Below are 20,837 nucleotides of genomic sequence, written 5' to 3'. Positions count from 1 at the left end.
TTTGAGAGACACAAAATACTGCTCGGTATAATGGCTGCTGATGGAGTGTCCCTACGATATATGTATAGCGAGAGGCGTTGCTGAAAATTACGATTGTTTCCTTTTTAGTGGTATAATCAGGCCTTTTTCATGTGAATGGTCTTGAATTTAAGGTCACAAACTGGGAAATCTCCATATAATAGAGAATATTTGAACTCAACTTCTCAGTGATGTTTTTTTCAATTTTTCATTACTGCAGTTCACTGACTGAGAAGAGCTGACAACAGCTAATAGAGAATAGCACAGAGAGTATTATTTTTGGAATGCTAACGATGTTCTTTTTTGCCAAGTGGCCCCAAAAGTTTCCTTTTTTGTTTTTCCTTTCTGGGAACAGAATGCCTGGCTGCATCCGATCCGTAGTACAAGGCTTGTCAAGATGCTCAGATAAAGCTCGTTTGAAGCGGCAATTTGATCGCTCAGATAACCATACACGCTTCATATTTTGGGGATCGCTTTCATCGTTAGATAAGAGAATTTTCTGGAACTGTTGAGGTATTTAGTCTCTGCACCTCTCTTTGGCGAGGCACTGAGAGCATTTTCTCTGCTGGTAGCCCCCACCCCCCACCCCTTTCCCATCTTTTTCACCGTGCTGCAGAGGGTGCAATTCCTCACATCCAGATTCACCATGGCAACGTGTGTCATCTCACTTTATGTTCTGGAGAACATAATCTGGTCGTCTGAAGCCACTGTTGGTTGCTGAGCCTGGTGTTAGACTGGGGGAGAGAAAGGCAGAGCGAGGGCTCTCCTGACCTACTTACATCATGTTGACAGGCCTTTGTTACTACAGCCCTCTTTTTTTTTCCTCGGGTCCCCCATTTTAATATTTCTCACTGTAGAGCTGTATCTTAGCACAGTGTACCTCTGGATAGAAGTCAGCAGCTGTTATATGTTCCTTATTACCATGTCTAAATGCCCTTAATGAAATCTGACAGCAGCATCGCATTGTAGAGCCTCCCTTCCAGGACAAGGAGATGTTGCAGTGGGTTTAGTGGAGAGGGTATATCTGAGACTATCCTCATTGTGGTGGAGTAAATCTCTACTCAGTCAGGATATTTCAGGATATATATATCAGATATGGTTTCTTAGGTCTAGTTTGTCCTGACTGACTGGCATTTGGTGTAGAGACGGTTGGATTTTCCTGCTTGACCTGCATGCTGCCCTAATAGATGCAGGCTTTATTGATGTAGCCAGTTTGTTTACAAATGACTGGCCCCACTGAATGAGGCTGGTGCTAATTGCTATTGATGATTAAAAGCGTGTTGGAAAAGCACAATGTTGGTGACCCATTGACCATGAGGAATCCAGCCTGTATCTAATATGGGATTTACTCTGCACCCATTAGAGCAGTAACCAATATAACTTAATCATAACACGCTGGACTAATTTTCAAAGACTAATTTTCCTGATATTTCCTGGACTAATTTTCAAGAAATGTGAATCACACATAGTATGCAAGGCCTTGTCCTTGTGTCCAACCAATAGGTGGTCACAGATTTTGTCTGATGTTACCGTTTTAGTGGGTCATCTAAAATGATAACACTCGCACAGCTTTGCAGAATACCGAGACTTAGATTTATTTCAATGGTTTGGCTTTCATGTTGCACAAAGTGCAAGACTCCAAAGGTATAATTGTCAGGCTATCTCGGGCAGCAAGCGTTGCTGAACTCTGTTTTAGAACAACTTATCGTTCAGCTGAGCTGGCACTGTACTACTTGTCAGCGGTTCAGGTCTTCACTGTGAGATTTAGTGTGATACTAATTTCGAGAACTCTGCTCCTGCTTTGTCAATGCACCTAGGGAAATGAGCCCAAGTGTTTTGCAGAGCTCTGTGTTGAGTGTGCATGGAGCAGATACTGTGCCAGAGTGACGATAGGAAATCAAAGCAGTGCACTTCAAGTGCTTTGTATTGTAAAAATGTTGCACTTCAGGGAGTGTCAGAACAGATTAAAAGCCTTTCCCCTCCGCTCTCCTTGTCTGTTTTTTTTTAATATAGCCCCCCCCCCCTATTTCTCTTCGTCTTCCTCTCTCATAAAACGCCTTCCCTCCTTATCTCCTTTGCTGCTTAGTTAGGCTATCTCCTTTCATCTGTCCTCTTTGCTCTGCTCCATGCCTCTTATTTCCCCTCCTCATCCCCCTCTTCCCCTTTTCTCTCCTCTGTCTGGCCTGAGATGGAGTGGCTCAGTCTCACAGAGCTCATAGTTAATTAGCTTGGCCTTGTCACACATTGAGAGCTGGAGCCAGAGCTTTAGCTCAACCCGGTGGGGAGGCAAGGACAGAGATGGAGATCTGGAACAGTTGGCGTCAAATCTATTGCCTGCTGCTGAAGCTGCTGGCTACCATTGCCCTGCTGTATAACAGCCGGTCCACAGGAGTAATTTGTCCATGTGTTAAGTGAGGACTACATGTAGCATGTAGGCTAACGTGTTACATAAGTCATATCTCAAGATGCAGTCACATGCATGTTTAGTTCAATAGTACATGGTGCCTTCTGGTATAAGCACAAGTCAAAGTTTTCATCTTTAAACATTTTCTCAGCAGTCGGACATGTATACATTGCCCTTTGGAGCAGGGACTTGGCTTAGAATAAAATGGAAATCTGCATATCCTCTTCCCCTATGGATGGCGGTAGCCTGTTTGAAATACTCCCCCCAGCTTAGTGATGTGTACAGTTGTTCAGAGAGAAATTCTGCGTCTCTGTCTCTTTCTCATGTGCTCAACATAAAAAGGGAAAATCCAATTTCAGCTGTGACATTCTGCCTGTATAGCAGAAACATATAGGGACTATACATCAAAGCAAGGCAACGTGCACAGCGAGGCAGAGGAGGTATAATGACAATGGCTGTCCATAGAGATAAAGTAGAACCACTAAGGAAAAAAATGTTCAACTATATGCCTTGTACTGTATTCATTATAGAACTGTGGAGGCAACGTGAAGCTTACTTTGGAATATTTGTTTTGTGTGCATGTTTCATAGGTAGTTAATATAAACCTGTTTATTATTTGATAAATCAGAGAAATTTGCTTTGTACAGACTGCATTATAGGCCTGAACAATATATTATTTCAGAAACCGTCGCAATATACACATGCGGTGTTCACATCGCAAAGCGTGCAATTTTATGCAAGTTGGACCCATCAGTTGTGTTAGGTTAAAACTTTTATTGCTTGATGGGAAACAAAATCTAGCAATGTCTGTATTTTTATTAACTATGCTTGACGAAAACTATTCTAGTGCATCAGAGTTATGTCTGATATAGGACTTCTTGGACAACTGCCTCATTGCTCCCGCTGCAATCTCCTCAGTCATGGCCAGAGTGGAAATTCTTTGCAGATGGAGCTTTGAAAGTTAAAATCTGCTTATACTGGGCATCCGGGTAACATAGCGGTGTATTCCGTTGCCTACCAACACGGGGATCGCCCATCCCCATGTTACCAACGGCTTGGTTGGGCGTCTGCGGGTGAGAAGTCAGATGTGGGTATGTGTCCTGGTCACTGCACTAGTGCCTCCTCTGGTCAATCGAGGCACCTGTTTGAGGAGGGAGCGGGAACTGGGGGGAATGGTGTGATCTTTCCACGTGCTACATGGCAAAACTCCTCACTGTCAGGTGAAAAGAAGTGGCCTCCACATGTATCGGAGGAGTCATGTGGTAGTCTGCAGCCCTCCCCGGATCGGCAGAGGGGCAGGAGCAGCAACCGGGACAGCTCGGAGAGCAGGGTGATTGGCAAGGTACAACTGGAGAGGAAAAGGGGGGGGGGGTCTGCTTAAACTGCATTACCTGGACTATAATTCGCTGTTTTTTTACTCCTCTGGCTGTACCTGTGATTTATATTCCACAGCGATTTACACAATAGGCTTCATCAGAGGAAGGCATCTATCAAATATACGGCGTTACACCACACAGAGGACATAGTAGGTTGTTCTCTGTGTGGGGTTTGCATGTTCTCCCCGTGTCTGCATGGGTTTCCTCTGGGTGCTCCGGTTTCCTCCCACAATCCAAAGACATGTAGGTCAGGTTAATCGGCCGTACTAAATTGTCCCTAGGTGTGTGTGTGTGTGTGTGTGTGTGTGTGTGTGTGTGTGTGTGTGTGTGTGTGTGTGTGTGTGTGTGTGGGTGGACCCTGTGATTGACTGGCGGCCTGTCCAGGGTGTCTCCCCACATGCCGCCCAAAGGCTGCTGGGATAGGCTCTAGCATCCCCGCGACCTTGAGCAGGATAAGCGGTTTGGATAATAGAATGGAATCGAATTTTGTCGGGACGGATATGCTGCATCTCAACTAAGACCACTAGATGGCCCATGTTTATTCTTATGACTCAGTTGTAAATATTGTACCACAACATAAATGTGACTTACACACCAAAGCGACTTGTATGTTTTTTTTCTTCGCAACAATGTGTTTTTTGCTGAGGGCGACTTACACTCCAATGCAACTTGGAATCCGGCTAAATTCCTTTTTATTCTCTAATATTGCAATAAATTTTGCAAAACACAAAAACACCGCTTTTTTCTCCTAGTATCATTACTAGCCTACTCGATTCAAGTAGGGTAGAATCCAGTAAGGTAGGATTTGGGAATGTTTGCAATCACAGCTTTGTAAGATGGCGACAGATGTACTCTTAGGCCCCCCAACGGGGGGAAGGAACGGGGAGCCAAAGAGGCCATCTATGTTAAGAGGGAACGACTATCCCTGAACCGGGGGGGGGGGGGGATTATATCTGTCGCCATCTTACAATGCTGTGATTGCAAACATTCCCAAATCCTAGTACACATGGCCCTTGAAACTCTAGTTAATGGTCACGCCAATATGAAACTGGTTGTTGGTTTCGGTTGTTCTGCAACTGTATTGTATATAAGGGTGGGGATACCTGCAGTCAGTTTAGACTGAAGCGGTCACTTAGATGAGTGATGAAACGTATCTGTCAATAAACGTGTCCAGATGAACTGATTCAACCTTCTTTGAGCTCCTTTTCTTGTTTTTCATCTCCTGGCAGGTTCTACATACAGCGTTCTCTCCACCATGCCCTCGGACTCTGAAAGCAGCAGCTCCCTCAGTAGTGTTGGTATGTATACAGACACAAGGTCTCTATGGCTGTCCCTGTGTTTCACAGTAGATGAGAGGAGTTTGTTATCCCTACTGCACACATAGGGAGGTGAAGCAATTTTGCACCGGAGTACTCTCCTGTTGTCGTCATTATTAGTGGGTTTAAGGTGTGTTTTGAAGGCGTCCTGAAGAGGCATTTGGTTTGAGTCCTGCTTCTCTCTTGGGTTTCTGAGCCATGTTTTTTGTTTTTTGGTTTTGTTTTTCCATTTAAATGTAAGGTTCATATGTCTCATTTGGTGCAGTGGCAAAGGGAATAACATTCCCTTTGCCCTCCTTTTTTTTCCTTAAGGAAGTTTATATGTTCTCTGTTCTCTAGTTTTGACAGGGCTCCAAATGACTCAGCTGTGTTACATAAACCTCCGAAAGGGCCAAATGTTGAGCAAAAGACGAACATAATCCTCAGCTTTTCTGCCCCAGTCCCTCTGCCATGTGTGTCCTACTCTGTGAAGCAAAAAATAGCCACAATGCCTTCAGATTGAATTCTATTTCTTTTTCTCAGAGGGTTTTCAATGGCTAATGCGATCCACCTATTTGGCATCCAGTAAAGGATACACAATAATGGAGGCTATCCTTAGTATCTGAATAACAAAAGCTCCGCTAGTGAGATCAATGAGGGCGACTGCACTCTTTGAGTCAGGTCTGGTAGAACAGAATAATCAGCTCCCCGAACAGGTGCATTAAAAATAGAGGTGCCAGTGACCGGAGCACACCCCCCTGGGAACACAAGCATGGGAAATTAATTATTTTAACGTGGGGTATTAATCTTTCACAAAGACCTCAAGTTCCTTTGCGTTCAAAAAATGACCGTCTGCACAAGAGCTTAAATACAATGGGGTAAAAATCCCCGGAGACCTTGGTTTAAACCAGACAGAGAGCACCAGAAATACATCACCAAATCCAAATCCTATCTGAGATCTGTTCTGTCTGCCTTTCATTTTCCTGTCAGAGATTACTGATGGCATAGCCGTGTGAATCCAAGGTAATTCTCTGAAAATTTGCAGCAGATTGTAATGGAAAAACCCCAGCAGATCTAACAGGAATTTCATAGCAGGCACTTGTCATCCTGACCATTTTTACGTAATGCATTCAGAATTCCTTGGTCAAAGACTCGGCCTCTCTTGCCATTTAAAACAATGGCACAATTGCTTCCACCGTTTTTTTTAATGCATAATGACTAAACCCCTTACATGAGGTTTGATGCTCTTCTTTTGATTACTGCAGTGTTTATGCAATTGCTTCAATACCACCTGAGCCAATGCAATGTTATGCAATGTCTGGATAATGAAATGCAATCAACTACAATCTCCTTCTCTGGTGTGTGACTGTGAATGGTCCAAGCCTCCGGTAATGTGTTCATTGCTGCAGGTTCGCCTGTAAATGGTGAAGCTTCCTCCCCACCCCCAGCCATGAACGACAACCGGCCATCCGGCGACAACCTGGACACTATTCTGTTCCAGCTCCGCCAGGTGACCAGGGAGAGGGATGAGCTCCGCAAGCGCCTGGCTCTGGCATCGCCTGGGACCACCTTCGATGACTGCAGGTACAATCCATGGCTGGCCTGGCAAGCTTTTCTTTCTTTTTTTTCCGTTCTTCCATTACATCATTGTTGAGTGTGTGTGTGTGTGTGTGTGTGTGTGTGTGTGTGTGTGTGTGTGTGTGTGTGTGTGTGTGTGAGTGTGTGTGTGTGTGTGTGTGTGTGTGTGTGTGTGTGTGTGTGTGTGTGTGTGTGTGTGTGTGTGTGTGTGTGTGTGTGTGTGTGTGTGTGTGTGCGTGTATAGATGTTGTTTTTAAGTGGAATAAAGGAGAGCCAATGTTTAACTACTGTTTCAGACCTGGAGATTGTTTGCTCCCAGGCAAAGTTTATGATTGGTAGTGTTTACTCTCTGGGACGTCCATGTCCTCAGTTCCGGGTGCCGTGTTGTTATCAAATAATTCTGCTCTGTCACAGATACTGTTAATTTTACCTGTAAGAGAGCCCTTGTATGTCGACATAGCTGACTGCATTTTAAATTCAATGTACCTTGGTTACCAAATATTTTGTTGGCCACATAACAATGTTAATATCATAGTTTTTATCACGCTAGTGATGGAGCCCCTGTCTCAAGAAATCAAAAGACAGTGACATACCAACACTTGAATTTTGTTGGTTCTGTTCTCCTATCTCAGCTGCTGTTGCGCTGCATTTGCAGACAAGGTCATTGGTGAGGGTTTTGATGTTTTGCTACTTGTTTCCTGAAGGCCAAATTCCAAAGCCAGCCATGACTATGAGCGTCTGAAGAGCCAGTGTATGAGGGCCATGGCCGACCTGCAGTCGCTCCAGAACCAGCACACTAAAACACTCAAGAGGTGCGAGGAGGCTGTTAAGGAGGCTGACTTTTACCAGTGAGTATTTTCCATGCCAGATTCCCATCTGCAGTCTTTCTCTGATTTGATTGCTGATGAAGAACTAACTCAGTTTTCTCCATTAAACTGCATTATTTAGCCTAAGTGCAATGTGGGGTCTTAATTTCTACACGAAAGCAGTGGTACATGTGCACTGGCGATCTTATTATTGAGACAAAGTTTACCCCTCACTTTAATGATTCTGTCACACACCAACTGTTGTTTTTTAGCTGAAAAATAATTAGCTTCTATTGCATTGTTTTGCTGGAATACAAAATTTTTTTTTGCAATTAATCTAATTGAAAGAACATCCATTGGAGCTACACACCGTTTGCATATCAGAAGGGACTTAGTATTACATAAAAATATGTGGCTTTAAAAGCTTAGAAACACAAGCATTTATGCAATCAAATCATTTAACTTGAAAGCACATGGGCTGAAGATTAATTTTTGGAGCATAAACACTGAACTTGCATACTGAACGCAGATAAAAAGTTGCATATATCAAAAGACCAAATGATAAACCTCCAAACCCAATGGAGCTTTATTGTTATTCAAGTCTGTTTGTTGTGTCTAGCAGACCATGTTTTGCATGGACACAATGGTATCTGATCTTTTCTCTTGTCTTTGCTAAAGACGCTTCTTCAGAATCCACCTCTATGCAGCGATGTCATGCCACACACAGGAAGCTGTATCTCACACATTATGTCCAGGCATGTAAAACTAGTATGTGCCTCATTTTGAACTTGTCCTGTTAAAAGGGGGACAAGTTCAATAAAGGAGAAGGGCAAAGGAGATGGATGACCGAGATTATTGCCATTCTCAGTCCCTCCAACAACCCTGTAGTTTTACGTAAGCCACGCTGTCCAGGAAAGCAATCAGACTGAATGGATTACATTTTCTGAAACCTCTGCTCATTCTCTAGGCTTACATTTGCTGAGAGGCATGCTTCAATAGCTGCTTAAACGGTGACAGCAAATGAAATCAGAAATTGGTTTCACTTTTGACCCTTTTCCCAGTCACTAGACGTGGCTAGCACAATGTCCTTGACATATCCTAAAGCGTGTGTGTTCTCAATATTTCATCACAGGCCCTACCTACCATGTATACCAAGTGTTTGGATGTCTGCCAGCTCATCGGTATGTGCCTGTGCCATGTGAATATGTATGCATTTATTATCACCTCCAAACGCGCGTGTGTGTGTGTGTGTGTGTGTGTCTGTCTGTCTGTGTCTGTGTGTCTGTCTGGGTGGTCTCTGTCCAGCATGCTGCACAGCCGGGTGCTGAGCGAACAGTCACAGCTGAAGGAAGAGATTGAAGCGCTGAGGAGGGACAACGCCCAGCTGGTCAGGGAGCACAACCACGTGAAGCAGAGCTGCGAGGAGCTAAAGAGGCTGCACAGTGAAGATCAGAAAGAGGTGGCAGACCTCCGGCTGCAACAACAACAGGTTTGCTGTTCACTAAAGACAGGAACACACTAGACTATTTGAAGGGAGATTATAAACCCTGGATTGGCCTTCACGTCTGATTTTCAAATTTGTGGAGAGTTTGCACCGGTCTGCACAAAATGGGCTAGGTCATCATGGACAGTCGACACGTTATTTTGTACTCTGTTTTTTTTTAAAAAAAATTATTCAAATCACTCGCCTCCAGATTGAGCCTTCGACCAGTCTGAGCTGTCATGATTAATTCAAACATTTTTGATTTTTACAACTCAAATCTGGACAAGGATTAACACGCTCATGTTGTATAAATTGGTCATCGACAGAAAAATGTTTAACCGTATGCCCCTTTAAGATGGGAAAGAGTATAAACTTGCAAGTTTCAGTGATTAAGTATGCAGTACCTCATCTTTTCACAGTCTGACACGATTGTAAACGTTGTGTAGTTTTTCCAGGGCTTTAACGCGTGCTTGGGTGGGAGCCAGGTGGTGTGTGTGCGCATATGAAGCTTATGCAGCTCTGTCTGTAGTTGAGCAGACCTTGTCGAAGGAAATCACCGAAGGAAAGGCGCCTCATAGATTCAATGACACGCCACAGACACTGCAGTATATTTTAGAAGTGTGTTATCTGGGGAAGGCAGGATACAGCTTCGATTTAGAGAAAAACAAGCTATTATTTATTTATATTGCTCCTTTGCCATAGTATTAGTTTCGCACCTGTAAGCTTCATATGCTATGGTGTACCTCGGCCTAGTCAAAGGAGGAATGGTTGTTGGCTGTGTATGCTGAGTCCTTTTAAAAGCTGTTGTGTGAGAATAAGAGCTGAGGATGCTGTGACCTGTATTGGCCTCCTGTTCCCTGCTGTCTCACACAACTCCCATGGGAACGCTACAGTGCCAGGTAGCACAGGGCAGCCAAGCACAGGAAGATGCATACAGGGCATTTCTGAAAAGGACATGGATTGAGGGCAAGTGCTTTGGCTTGTGTGCAAAGGGCACATTGACACAAACCGTGCAGCTACGTGGTATCTCACACACACATATACACACACACACACACACACACACACACACGTGCGCGCAGGCTGAGTCTGGGTCAATACTGCCTTGGGGTCAGCCCAGTTCTCCCAGGAATCACAAGACTAGATCAGCAAAGCTTCCGTTAATCACACATTCAGTCTGACATGCAGCGAACAATGCTATCCTAATGAGACACTTTCAGCATGATTCTGAGCCAATTCTGTAGGCCAGTCAGTGTGGTTTGGTCATCAGTGCCCTGTTCAACAGCATGAAGGGGCATCTTGAACGGCAGTTCTAGAAATAGAAATTTGTAATTAAAAAGGAAAAAAGTCAAATGTTGGACTTGTTCACATCTGAAAGTCAGAAGCCGGCTTCATTTACTCATTGATGCCATCTGCTGCCTATTCACTGCAACACAAAACTAGACCAATTTTTGATTTCATATGACTTATTTCATCTGCAAGCCATATAAAATCATTTTCCAGTACTTGAGCGTGTCACCATTTTTAAGGGAGAACTGTTAGGAAAAATGAAACTGAAATATTTTATGTGCTTGCCCATTTTATTTTGTTTTGTCAGGTAATGAGGGAGAAAGGCTCATCAGAAGTGCTGAACAAGCTGTACGACACGGCCATGGACAAGCTGGAGAGCATTAAGAAGGAGTATGATGCTCTAAGCAAGCGCTACAGTGAGAAGGTGGCCAACCACAACACGGACCTGAGCCGGCTTGAGCAGGCCGAGGAGGAGAATCGGCGGCTGCAGAAGCAGATGGACGCGCTGCTCAAACAGCGTGACTCGGCCATGCACTACCAACAGCAGTACTCCACCTCAATGAGAAGGTGAACGGGCCGTTGCATACTCACACAGCAAATTTGAAGCAGGCATTGTACAGAAATCGGACACGCAATATGGGGAATTTGTGTGTGCATATGTGTGTATGTGTGTGTGTGTGTGTGTGTGTGTGTGTATATATATATATATATATATATATATATATATATATATATAGTACTCAACCTGTGTTGCTGCCTTCCTCTGCCTACCCAGGTTTGATTCAGTACAGCAGGAGCTGAACAAGTCCTCAGCCCAGAACAAGGAGCTTCAAAGAGAGATGGAACGGCTGCAGTCGGAGGTGACACGCTACAAGAACTTCCAGCTGAAGGCAGCCAAGGATTGCGAGAAATACAAGGAGGAGAGGGACTCCGTGTTCAATGAGTACCGTCTCATCATGAGTGAGAGGGACCAGGTGATCAAGGAGCTGGACAAGCTGCAAACGGAGTTGGAGGCAGCTGAAGCCCGACTCAAAAACACTTCCTCAGAGAGGGTGGTAGCCAGTGAGGAGATGGAGGCACTCAGACAGGTATTTAAAATTCAGGATTAACAGCTGACTGTATAACATATGACTGCTGGAGGTGTTACTGAGTATTGGAAGAGCTTGTCACTGTACACAATGAAGTCTCTCAAGGGCCTTAGTTATGTTTGTCATTTCAATTCAGTCTCTGCCATCGAGTGTGTCCACACTTGATACACTTCCTGTCCTCTGCATCTTCCTCTGTCACACCAGTCACCTGCATGTTCTCCCTCACCACATCCATGAACCTCCTCTTTGGCCTTCCTCATTTCCTCTTCCCTGGCAGCTCCATATTCAGCATCCTTCTCCCAATATACCCAGCATCTCTTCTCCACACGTCCAAGCCATCTCAATCTTGTCCCTCTTGCTTTGTCTCCAAACCATCCAACCTGAGCTGTCCCTCTTAGGGATGCCCCCCGAAACCCGGTTCTAAACGGGAACCGGTTCTAAATTAGTAAAAACCGGAGCATTTTTAAGATCCGACGTTTTCGGTTCTGCTATCGGTAGTCGGTAGGTACTCGAGAAATCATGGAGTGAGATTTATATTGTGGCAATTGTGTTTTTCGAGGAATTTAAACGTCGCGAACATAATCTTGTTTGCCGTTTTCTCCATCTCTCTGTCTCTCTCTCTTACTGCGCGAGGGGTGGGGCAGTGCTGCGCTCCACACACTCGCTGACACACGCACAGACAGCTCTGCTCAAGTGCTCATCATGGCGGAGAGAACTAAACGTTCGAAAGTTTGGGTATATTTTTCAAAAGTCGATGACAACAACGCTCGTTGCCACAAGTGCAACAAATCATTTGCCAGTAAGGGTGGCAATACAAGCAATCTGTCGAAACATCTTTTGTCGAAACATGGTATTAATCTGCGGAAATGCAGAGTTTTCCACTGCTTTGCTCGTAGTGTTCCATCCACGTCCACTGCAGGTAAGCCGTATGAGCCATAGATACGGAGTTAGCTAGGCTAATAACGAATTATTACGAATAGGCCAATAAATAAAATATAATTGCTTAGCTAATTGTTTAGCTACAAATATATAAGCCATAGATACGGAGTTAGCTAGGCTAATAGCCGGGGACACTATAAGTCAGGAGAGATCACGACTCCTGCCGGGGAAGGCAGATATGTTGATTTTTCTGCAGAAGAACTGTTAGGATAATGTTCTAGGTTCTTGTTTGTTTGAACTTCCGTTAGCCTTTTGCTGTAAAAATTTATTTTTAATATATATATTTTTTTCTTTATCTTTATCTACTTTTATTTTTTATCTTATTTGTTGTTGTTGAATGTTGATTATAAAGTCTATAATTCAGACGCATTTAAAACATTGCTGCTGCTGTTGCTGCTGAATAAATAATATTTGTTTATATTTATATAAAGTTATATAATAGAATAATAAAGCAATGTCGATTCTGTTCTTAATTAAGTGTCTTTTTTTCTTGCATAATAATCAAAAAGAACCGATAAAGTACTGAACCGATAAGCAGTACCGATAAGAGTAGTAGTATCGATAAAATCCTAACGATACCATCCCTAGTCCCTCTAGTATAATTGTTCCTAATCCTGTCCTTCTTCGTCACTCCCAATGAAAATCTTAGCATATGCGGATTGCCTATTACCCTGCAATATTGAAGTAGGTAACCCCCGCTATCTTGGCCATTTGTGCTTAAAGTTGGGGTTAAACGTGTAGTTACAGCATGTGAACAGTTGAGATCCTTTATATTTTAGGGGTACTTTATGACAGAAGTCATAAAATGGTAATACAGTATTTGAAGACAAAACAGTTCAAGTTAATACTCATTCATCACATCTTCCACTAGGGTCTAGAAGATGAAATCTCAGAAATGGGTACTGACCCAAACAAGTGATACAATTCCACCCCAACCACATTCATCAACACCAATTTATCCATTCCAACAAATTCCGTTCACTTCTGGGGGAGGTTGAATGGTTGCTGAGGCCTCTATGAAGTTAGTCAGTTGACTTGTTAATTAGGCCATGCATCACTTGTGCAAGGACTGCAGATCAAAGCCTGTTTTCATCCAGGACATTTCACAGAAATAGCTCAGCCTCCCCTTTTGAAGAATATTTTAGTACACCCAGTTGACAGACAAAAGACATTCATCCCCCAGTGTCGGATCACTCCCCACTGGTCTTCAAATCACTTGGTTTTTAATGTCACATCAGATGACTCACGCTGCTGAAATCAACCCATTTCACTTCCCTGATTTTTTTTGTTCTGTTTTCAGGAGCTGAACTCGTCACTGGTGGATCGCGACAGGGCCATATGTGAGAGGAACGAACTGCTTGAGAAGTACTGCCATGAGGTGAAGGACAAGGCCGAAGCCCAGAAAGAGCTGAGCCAGGCCTGCAAGGACATTGAGACGGTGCGGGAAGAGAGGGATGTGGCCCGCAAGGAGAGGACTGAGGCCATCATTCAGAGGGACCAGCTCCTCAGAGAGTACTACCAGGCCAGACAGGTAGCAAACACACACACACACACACGCACACACACACACACACACACACACACACACACACACACACACACACATACACATACACATACACACACACACACACACACACACACACACACTCTATCAGAACCTCTTCTCCACCTTACCTCAGATGTGATGCCATTAAGTCAAAAGTCTGACATGTGATGAAGGAGCTTAGCGGCCCCGTAAACTGCCAGTCATTAGATTATGTCAGTGAAGTGATTTTGGCTGAATTAGGCCCACAGACAGTGACAGTGTCTCACACAATTTATTAGTCCACTAGATGGCATTATCAAAACTGAAACCACGACTTTTCTCCCTTAAGAAATTGTTATATTATCCATCTGAAAGGTTATTCTTTTTACAACGGGTATGACTATTTATTGGTGAGCTGATGGCACAGAGTGACAATGGCTGCTACATCTTGTTTATAGTTCAACAAAATCAGGTGCAACAAGTCCATTTCTCTCTGTCTCCTACTTTGAATTATATCAGAACATTATCTACTGTCATGTTGATTGTTTGTCCAGCAGAATCACCACATGGTCATGTTTCAAATAGATAAAATAGCGAGGAAAGTCACGGATTGCAGCTTTAAGATGACGTGCACAGATTTACCTATATAAACATTACGTCAGTGTTTGTGCTTTTTAAAAAGTCACCAATCTCAGTCTGGGTATTGGCTGAGGTTTGTGAAAGCATTTCTTTTCAGCTTTTGTTGATCCCTTTCACAGCCAAACCTGTAAAACTATTGCAACAAAGGACGTGTTACAGAGATAGCGCCAATCTCAAGGTCCTCTTGTCTCACTGAACACACATTTACTTGGTGTTTTTAGAAACAAGACTCAGCCACCCTGGACATGGAACGGGCCAACAAGGAGATTGAGATGCTGAGGAAACAGTATGAGGCCATGTCCCAGGAGCTGAAGGAGGCCACACAGGAGGCTGAGGTTGCCAAATGTCGACGGGACTGGGCCTTCCAGGAGCGGGACAAGATAGTGGCTGAGAGGGAGAGCATACGGTCAGTCTCTTTGCTGTGTTTATAGAAACTCCTCTTCAGCAGGTGCGACACACACTCATTAATAAAAGTGTGCATCCTCATTTGTTGAGAAGGCCGCTGGCTAATAGCTGTTCTTCTACCCCTCCTCTCTCTCTCCTCTCGTCTCACCCTCCTACTTGTCTGCCTCTTTTTACCCCAGGACTCTGTGTGATAACCTGCGCAGGGAAAGGGACCGTGCAGTCAGCGATCTTGCTGATGCTCTGCGAAATCTGGATGACATGAGGAAGCAGAAGAACGATGCATCGAGAGAGCTCAAGGAGCTAAAGTAAGTGTGATTCAGAAGCAAAACAACTTCTACATTCAGTTACTCCTGAAATTGCACAAAAGCAGTACACAGTTATATCGGCTATATTAGCGGTGTGAGGCAGAGCCCAGACCATATTTTTTATAACTAGACAACTTGATGTGTCCTAATGCTTTGTCTCTATAAGCTGTTCTACTCAGTGAGTGGTTTGATGTAAGCTGCACTGCGTTCCCTTTGTGGACATTGCAGAGCTCAGTTGTTTGCCTGGCGCCATCTCAGCATACCCAGATTAAAAGTGTGATCCCAAAAAGCATTAGTATTTTGGACACACACAGATACAAAACATGCACGCATGCACACACACCGCATGCACGCACATACTCACGCACATACTCACGCGCGCGCACACACACACACACGCACACACAATTTCTGTCTCTCACTCCTCTACCTCTCTGTGTGATAACCTAGTATATTGAGTGTCAAAGCTCCCTCTGCTGGCCAAATTGTACATGACCGTGATAGTAGTCAATGCACAGCGATCTGCTGTGACCTTGAGAGGTTCTCCTGCAGCCTCATTAAAACCCCAATCTAACGCCAGAACTTCCCTGAAGGCACGCCTCAGTAGAGCACGGTGTATCTTAATGACAGAAGGGCATCACATTGATGCTATTTTTAGTTTTAGAAAAAAATAAACAGACTCGAGTGTCCAAACCAACTGACAGAATGTGTGTGTTACTTTGATAGGCTGTTGAAAATGATTGTAAAAAGTTGGGACTAAATTCTTATTCCTCATAAATTGAATGGTTAGTGGTTAGATTACTGAATTGGTGCTCATATCGGGAATAAGATGTTTGACAATTATTTGCAAAATATATTTTTCCCTGATGTGCTGAGTGCCCTATTCTCATCCATGCTCTGATGAATGACTTTTGACCCCTTGTATCCAATGCCATCATATGTCCAGAGAGAAGATGGAGAGCCAGCTGGAGAAGGAGGCCAGGTTTTGTCAGCTAATGGCCCACAGCTCTCACGACTCAGCGATCGACACAGACTCGTTGGAGTGGGAGACAGAGGTGGTGGAGTTTGAGAAGGACAGGGTAAGACTAGTGTTCAACTCCCATTACCAGCAGGGAGCTGCTTACACACCAGTGTCACTAAAGCTGGCAAAGGGCCAGAGACTCACACAAAATCAGATGTTTAAATCAAGAGTGGCTGTGAGAAAAGCAGGTACACAAATTCACTATACTTATCATTACAGGATGACATGGATTTGAAGGCACTTGGGTTTGATATAGCAGAGGGGGTAAATGATCCATATTTACCAGGAGACTGTGGAATATTTGTGACGAGGGTGGACAAAGGAAGTATTGCAGATGGAAGGTTAAGGTGAGACTCTCCTAGAAAAGCTGTTATGTGCCATCACATGGACCGACTAACCGAGATGCAGCATGCACAACATTCCTCATTTTCGCCTGTTTTTTTTTTTTTTTTAACAGGGTGAATGATTGGCTGTTGAAAATTAATGACGTTGACCTGGCCAATAAGGACAGGAAGCAAGTGGTGAAGGCAGTGCTTAACGGCGGAGGCTTAATCAACATGGTGGTACGAAGAAGGAAGTCCCTGGGAGGTAGACTGGTCACGCCTGTCCATATCAACCTTATGGGACACAAAGGTATGACATATAGATCAATTGACTTCATCTGTTCATATCTTAATACCTAAAAATGTCATGAATTTTTGGTAATTAATGTTTTGATGCTCTTCTGTTCTGTGTTACAGACAGTGGTATTGGTCTGGAGAGTGGGGTGTTTGTTACTGCCATTGTCCAGGGCAGTCCAGCAGCCAGAGAAGGCTCTCTGACTGTTGGAGACAGACTGATCGCTGTAAGTCAGTGTCAGCTTCATTGAAATCATTTTTTCCCCTCTTTTTTTTATCCTATTCCTTCATATACACCATACTAAACTTCAAACAGTCTTTGTCTAATGTTGGCCTTGTTCAATCCCTATAATCATGAGGGCTGTCATTTCAGAATGGACATTGCAGTGTACACGTGTGATAGTCACCTTGCAAAGGATGCAGTGTAAGGCAAATTGGGCCCATCAGTCACGTTAGGCTAACTCTTATTGCTTCATAGAAAACAAACTCTAGCAAGGTACGCTTTTTTATGTATAATGTTGAAGAAAAATATCTGACAGATTATATACCATAATTTAGTCTGATTTAATTACTTTTTGAGCAACTTCCCCTTTCCCCTCCTCTCTAAAGTCACCTTGATCATGGGTAGAATGAGAAATTCTCTGAAAATGGTATTTTGCAACTTAAAAGCTGCATATATCTGATGATTTTGTTACTCCTTTTTATTCTTTAATATTGTAACATATATTGCAAAAAAAAAAAAATCACAGTGTTGATGTTTTTTCAAGATCATTCAGCCCCAACAACCACCCTGGCCCAAATAAACATGACTCTCATTCAGTAATCAAATAGGAAAGCAGTAGAGAGTTGACAGTGGAAGGTTTCCTCCTTCACATAAATCCTCAGGCACTGTTGCCACTCTGGAAAGCCAGGTGTCCTCATAGTACAGTTAGTGCTTCAGAGTTGAGGCGCAGGATGAGAAGTGACAAGTGTCAGAAATGGAACCGTGCATCAGTCCCTCTATTTGAAGACTGACCTTGGCTCTTATCCTTATCCTGACCTGCCAGCAGCAGCAGAAATCTTAATCCCCTTGCTAGTTCAAACTCTAGCGTATGCTACTTAATAAAACCACAGGGCTTAGATATCATTCCACTCACCTTTTAGCAGCGTAGCAGCCGCATCCCTTTAGCTTGGAGAACTGATATGCCAGATGATAGCTCAGCTGCACTGGCAGTTAGCAATGGTAAGAACAGATGACTCCTTAAGAGATCTTAATCTTGGAAGTGTATCGTCTTATATCATGCCCTTGTAGCTGTTAATCACACCACTGTATCAGGTTCTATATAACATATTAAATGCTTAATTGTGTTGGCAAAAAAACCGAGATTGGGTCCAAACTGCTGAGTCCACAATGAAATATGCATTGGCTGCACTTAAATGTCTGTAGCTGAACTCTGTGGGTCAAAATTGACCGTTTCCGTTCCTCAACTGAAGAAAAGGTATCAGAAAAAGGGGTTCTAGGTTAATGCAGAAAGTTCTTTGCTGTAACTGTGTTTTGTAGAAAAGCCTGAAACTTGAATGTATTACCTACTTTTCCTATTCCGTTTTCTACTGGTAGTATTTTTAAAATGCCTCAAGTCAAGGCTGTTGTGATGGAAATCTGCGTTGCATGTCTGCATGCGAAATGAAGTGCACCTTACATACACAGAATCTTACTATAATCACAAAACTTGTTTAATTGTGAGATTGCGTTTTTGTGAGTGGCCCTGTCCTTATTTCCCGTGTCTCTTCTCTGCACCCTAGATAAATGGCATCGCTCTGGATAACAAATCGGTTACGGAGTGCGAAGCTCTGTTGAGAAACTGCAGGGACTCACTCAGCCTCTCTCTCATGAAGGTGGGCCACATTCACCTCCCTCGTTGAGCTCCTTTACTGCTTCACGTGTCACCCTAATCTTCAAGGGCTTCTTGGACTTTCACTTGCACTAGATAGCAGTTTTCCATTTTCATTTGCCACTGCTTGTTACGGTGGAATTAGAGCTCTATGTTTTATTTTTTTTACTTACAATTTGAGAACCAATCCTAAGCTTCTTCATGATAGTATATTTACCACCAAACATTTAGCTTTGTTGATTTACAAAGAAGTTTTGTTATATGCTGGTTTGCTGCAGCTCATTTCTTCTACCGGCCCTTCCACAGTTCTTCCCTCACAGCACGTCGGGCCAGAACATATTTGAGAGCTTACGCGAGTTGTCAGAGAAGTCAAACGGTCGCATTCACCTGTCAGAGGTTCACTCCCGGAACAGCCGCAACCTCAAACACAACAGCTCCACACAGACTGATATTTTCTGCACTGACCTTGGCAGTGCCAGCACGGCTAGCATGCCCGGGGACAGGAGAAAGGTCAGAGGGGAAATTGATGAGGTGGGGGTCTTCGGAGACATCAGGAAGCCCTTTTCCACGGGCTCCCTGCACGCCACCAGTCTCCGGCCTGCCTCTGAATTGGGTCCTAGCCGCTATGGTGGCAGTGCCTTCCAGGAGTGCTGCCCCTACACCAAGGCCCCATCCTCATTGCCCTATGACCCTGTCTCCCCCTCAGACTGCATCACTGTGGAAACCACCCTGGAAAAAAAGCACAGTGGGGGCACATGGCCCAAAGTAATGGTAGGAGGCATGACCGTAGCACCAGAGAGCACCAGCCCAGTCACAGCAGCTACCCAGCTCTCCATCTACAAGTCACCCAAGCAGAGGAAGTCCATATTTGACCCAGACACCTTCAAACGCCCTGAAACACCCTCCTCCAAGATGGAGTACATGGCAGCCAACCAGATTGCTGTTGTTGCTGTTGCAGCCGCGTCCCACTCACCACAGCTTTCAAAGACTGAATCCCTCTCCTCATCCTCTACCCCCACCCCAATCCCGCCAACCCCTCCCACTCGCAGTGACTCCTTTAAATTCAAACACAAACATCAGAGCAGCTCAGCCTCCGATTGCACCATCACTTCCGATGGCATGGGAGAGGCTGCCATCTCCACGGCAGCGGGGGAGAGCAGGGAGAGGGGCGAACGTGAAAGGGACAGGAATGGAAACCACTTCTTCCTGGACGGGAAAGTCCTGACCTCGAGGAAGTCATGCGATGAGGACATTGGCCGAAACAGAGGGGAGGAGCCAGAAGTCAAGAGGCCACGCCCCAAATCCGCACCTGCCCTGCGCCGTAGGATGACCCCTCAGACCATCACGCTCCCCTCCTTCCAGGTGAGTGCATTTAAGACTTAAAAACAGGAGCCTCATTTATTTGGTCTGTGTGGTCTAAATGCTTGATTTCTTATTGTAAAAAAGATGTTCCATGATGCTTGCTTCCACTGCATTAGCTGCATCAATCTGGGCCATTTAGATTATGTCTCTAATAAAGAGAAGAAGACAGGACACATTTGAAAAGTGTTCAAATTCAAAGTGGGGCATCACAGATCTGCCCAGTGGGAACAGAAACACAATATCCATTTTGTAACAGAATTTACAACCCTGTCAAAGTTATGCCTCTGGGCCCTGCCTCTTAGCCGACGTGTTGGAGTGATTGATACTTCTGCGCTAGAACAGACAGCCAACCCAGAAAGCTGAGTCAGTGCCTGGGGGTCCAGCAACATTGCCTGGACACTGCCTCTTTCCCAAGAGCACTCCGGACCAAAAAGCCACAATAGACTTCCATTTATTGCACTCTAATGTCCATTCTGTTAGTTGTTTTATATGGTGCTTTCTCCCAGAGAAAAAAAATTACCCTCATTTTTAAAGTTTCTTTATTTGTCAATGGTCACAGAGCTACTCCAATGATGAGCATTCTCCAGAGCCCAGAGAGATGCTTCGGTCCTCGCCCAACCGCTCCCACAGGCACAGCGTAGGCTTTGTCCCAACAGTCTACAATGGCACCCTACCTCCGAGTGAGTCTGTCACCTGCTTGTGTACACACACTCTCTCTCTCACAGGCTCACACCATATGGTGTTAATAGGAGAAAAAAAATCAACATTATAATGCCAACACTGTTTTCCTGAGCCACTAGATGAAAACAAAA

General features: G+C 44.2%; 1 protein-coding gene across 3 annotated transcripts in view; it reads left to right on the top strand.

Annotated features, from left to right (window-relative positions):
* Positions 1 to 20,837, top strand: part of dlg5a (discs, large homolog 5a (Drosophila)) — a 52,941-nt gene that overhangs the window by 10,880 nt on the left and 21,224 nt on the right. For 2 of the 3 annotated variants that reach the window (XM_056291366.1, XM_056291364.1), the window contains exons 2-17: positions 5,028 to 5,096; positions 6,503 to 6,677; positions 7,376 to 7,519; positions 8,783 to 8,966; positions 10,558 to 10,817; positions 11,026 to 11,338; positions 13,578 to 13,808; positions 14,666 to 14,850; positions 15,029 to 15,154; positions 16,101 to 16,233; positions 16,395 to 16,522; positions 16,633 to 16,808; positions 16,916 to 17,019; positions 18,575 to 18,667; positions 18,970 to 20,025; positions 20,585 to 20,705. In XM_056291366.1, the coding sequence (XP_056147341.1) occupies positions 5,028 to 5,096; positions 6,503 to 6,677; positions 7,376 to 7,519; positions 8,783 to 8,966; positions 10,558 to 10,817; positions 11,026 to 11,338; positions 13,578 to 13,808; positions 14,666 to 14,850; positions 15,029 to 15,154; positions 16,101 to 16,233; positions 16,395 to 16,522; positions 16,633 to 16,808; positions 16,916 to 17,019; positions 18,575 to 18,667; positions 18,970 to 20,025; positions 20,585 to 20,705 (3,498 nt within the window). The remainder of the gene's footprint in view (positions 1 to 5,027; positions 5,097 to 6,502; positions 6,678 to 7,375; positions 7,520 to 8,782; positions 8,967 to 10,557; positions 10,818 to 11,025; positions 11,339 to 13,577; positions 13,809 to 14,665; positions 14,851 to 15,028; positions 15,155 to 16,100; positions 16,234 to 16,394; positions 16,523 to 16,632; positions 16,809 to 16,915; positions 17,020 to 18,574; positions 18,668 to 18,969; positions 20,026 to 20,584; positions 20,706 to 20,837) is intronic. The other variant, XM_056291365.1, reaches the window with a different exon arrangement.

The sequence above is a fragment of the Lampris incognitus genome, chromosome 13 (assembly GCF_029633865.1).
Source record: "Lampris incognitus isolate fLamInc1 chromosome 13, fLamInc1.hap2, whole genome shotgun sequence".
Taxonomy (NCBI): Eukaryota; Metazoa; Chordata; class Actinopteri; order Lampriformes; family Lampridae; genus Lampris; species Lampris incognitus.
The sequence above is the reverse complement of the archived record's forward strand: the minus strand, read 5'-3'. Positions and strand labels throughout refer to the sequence as shown.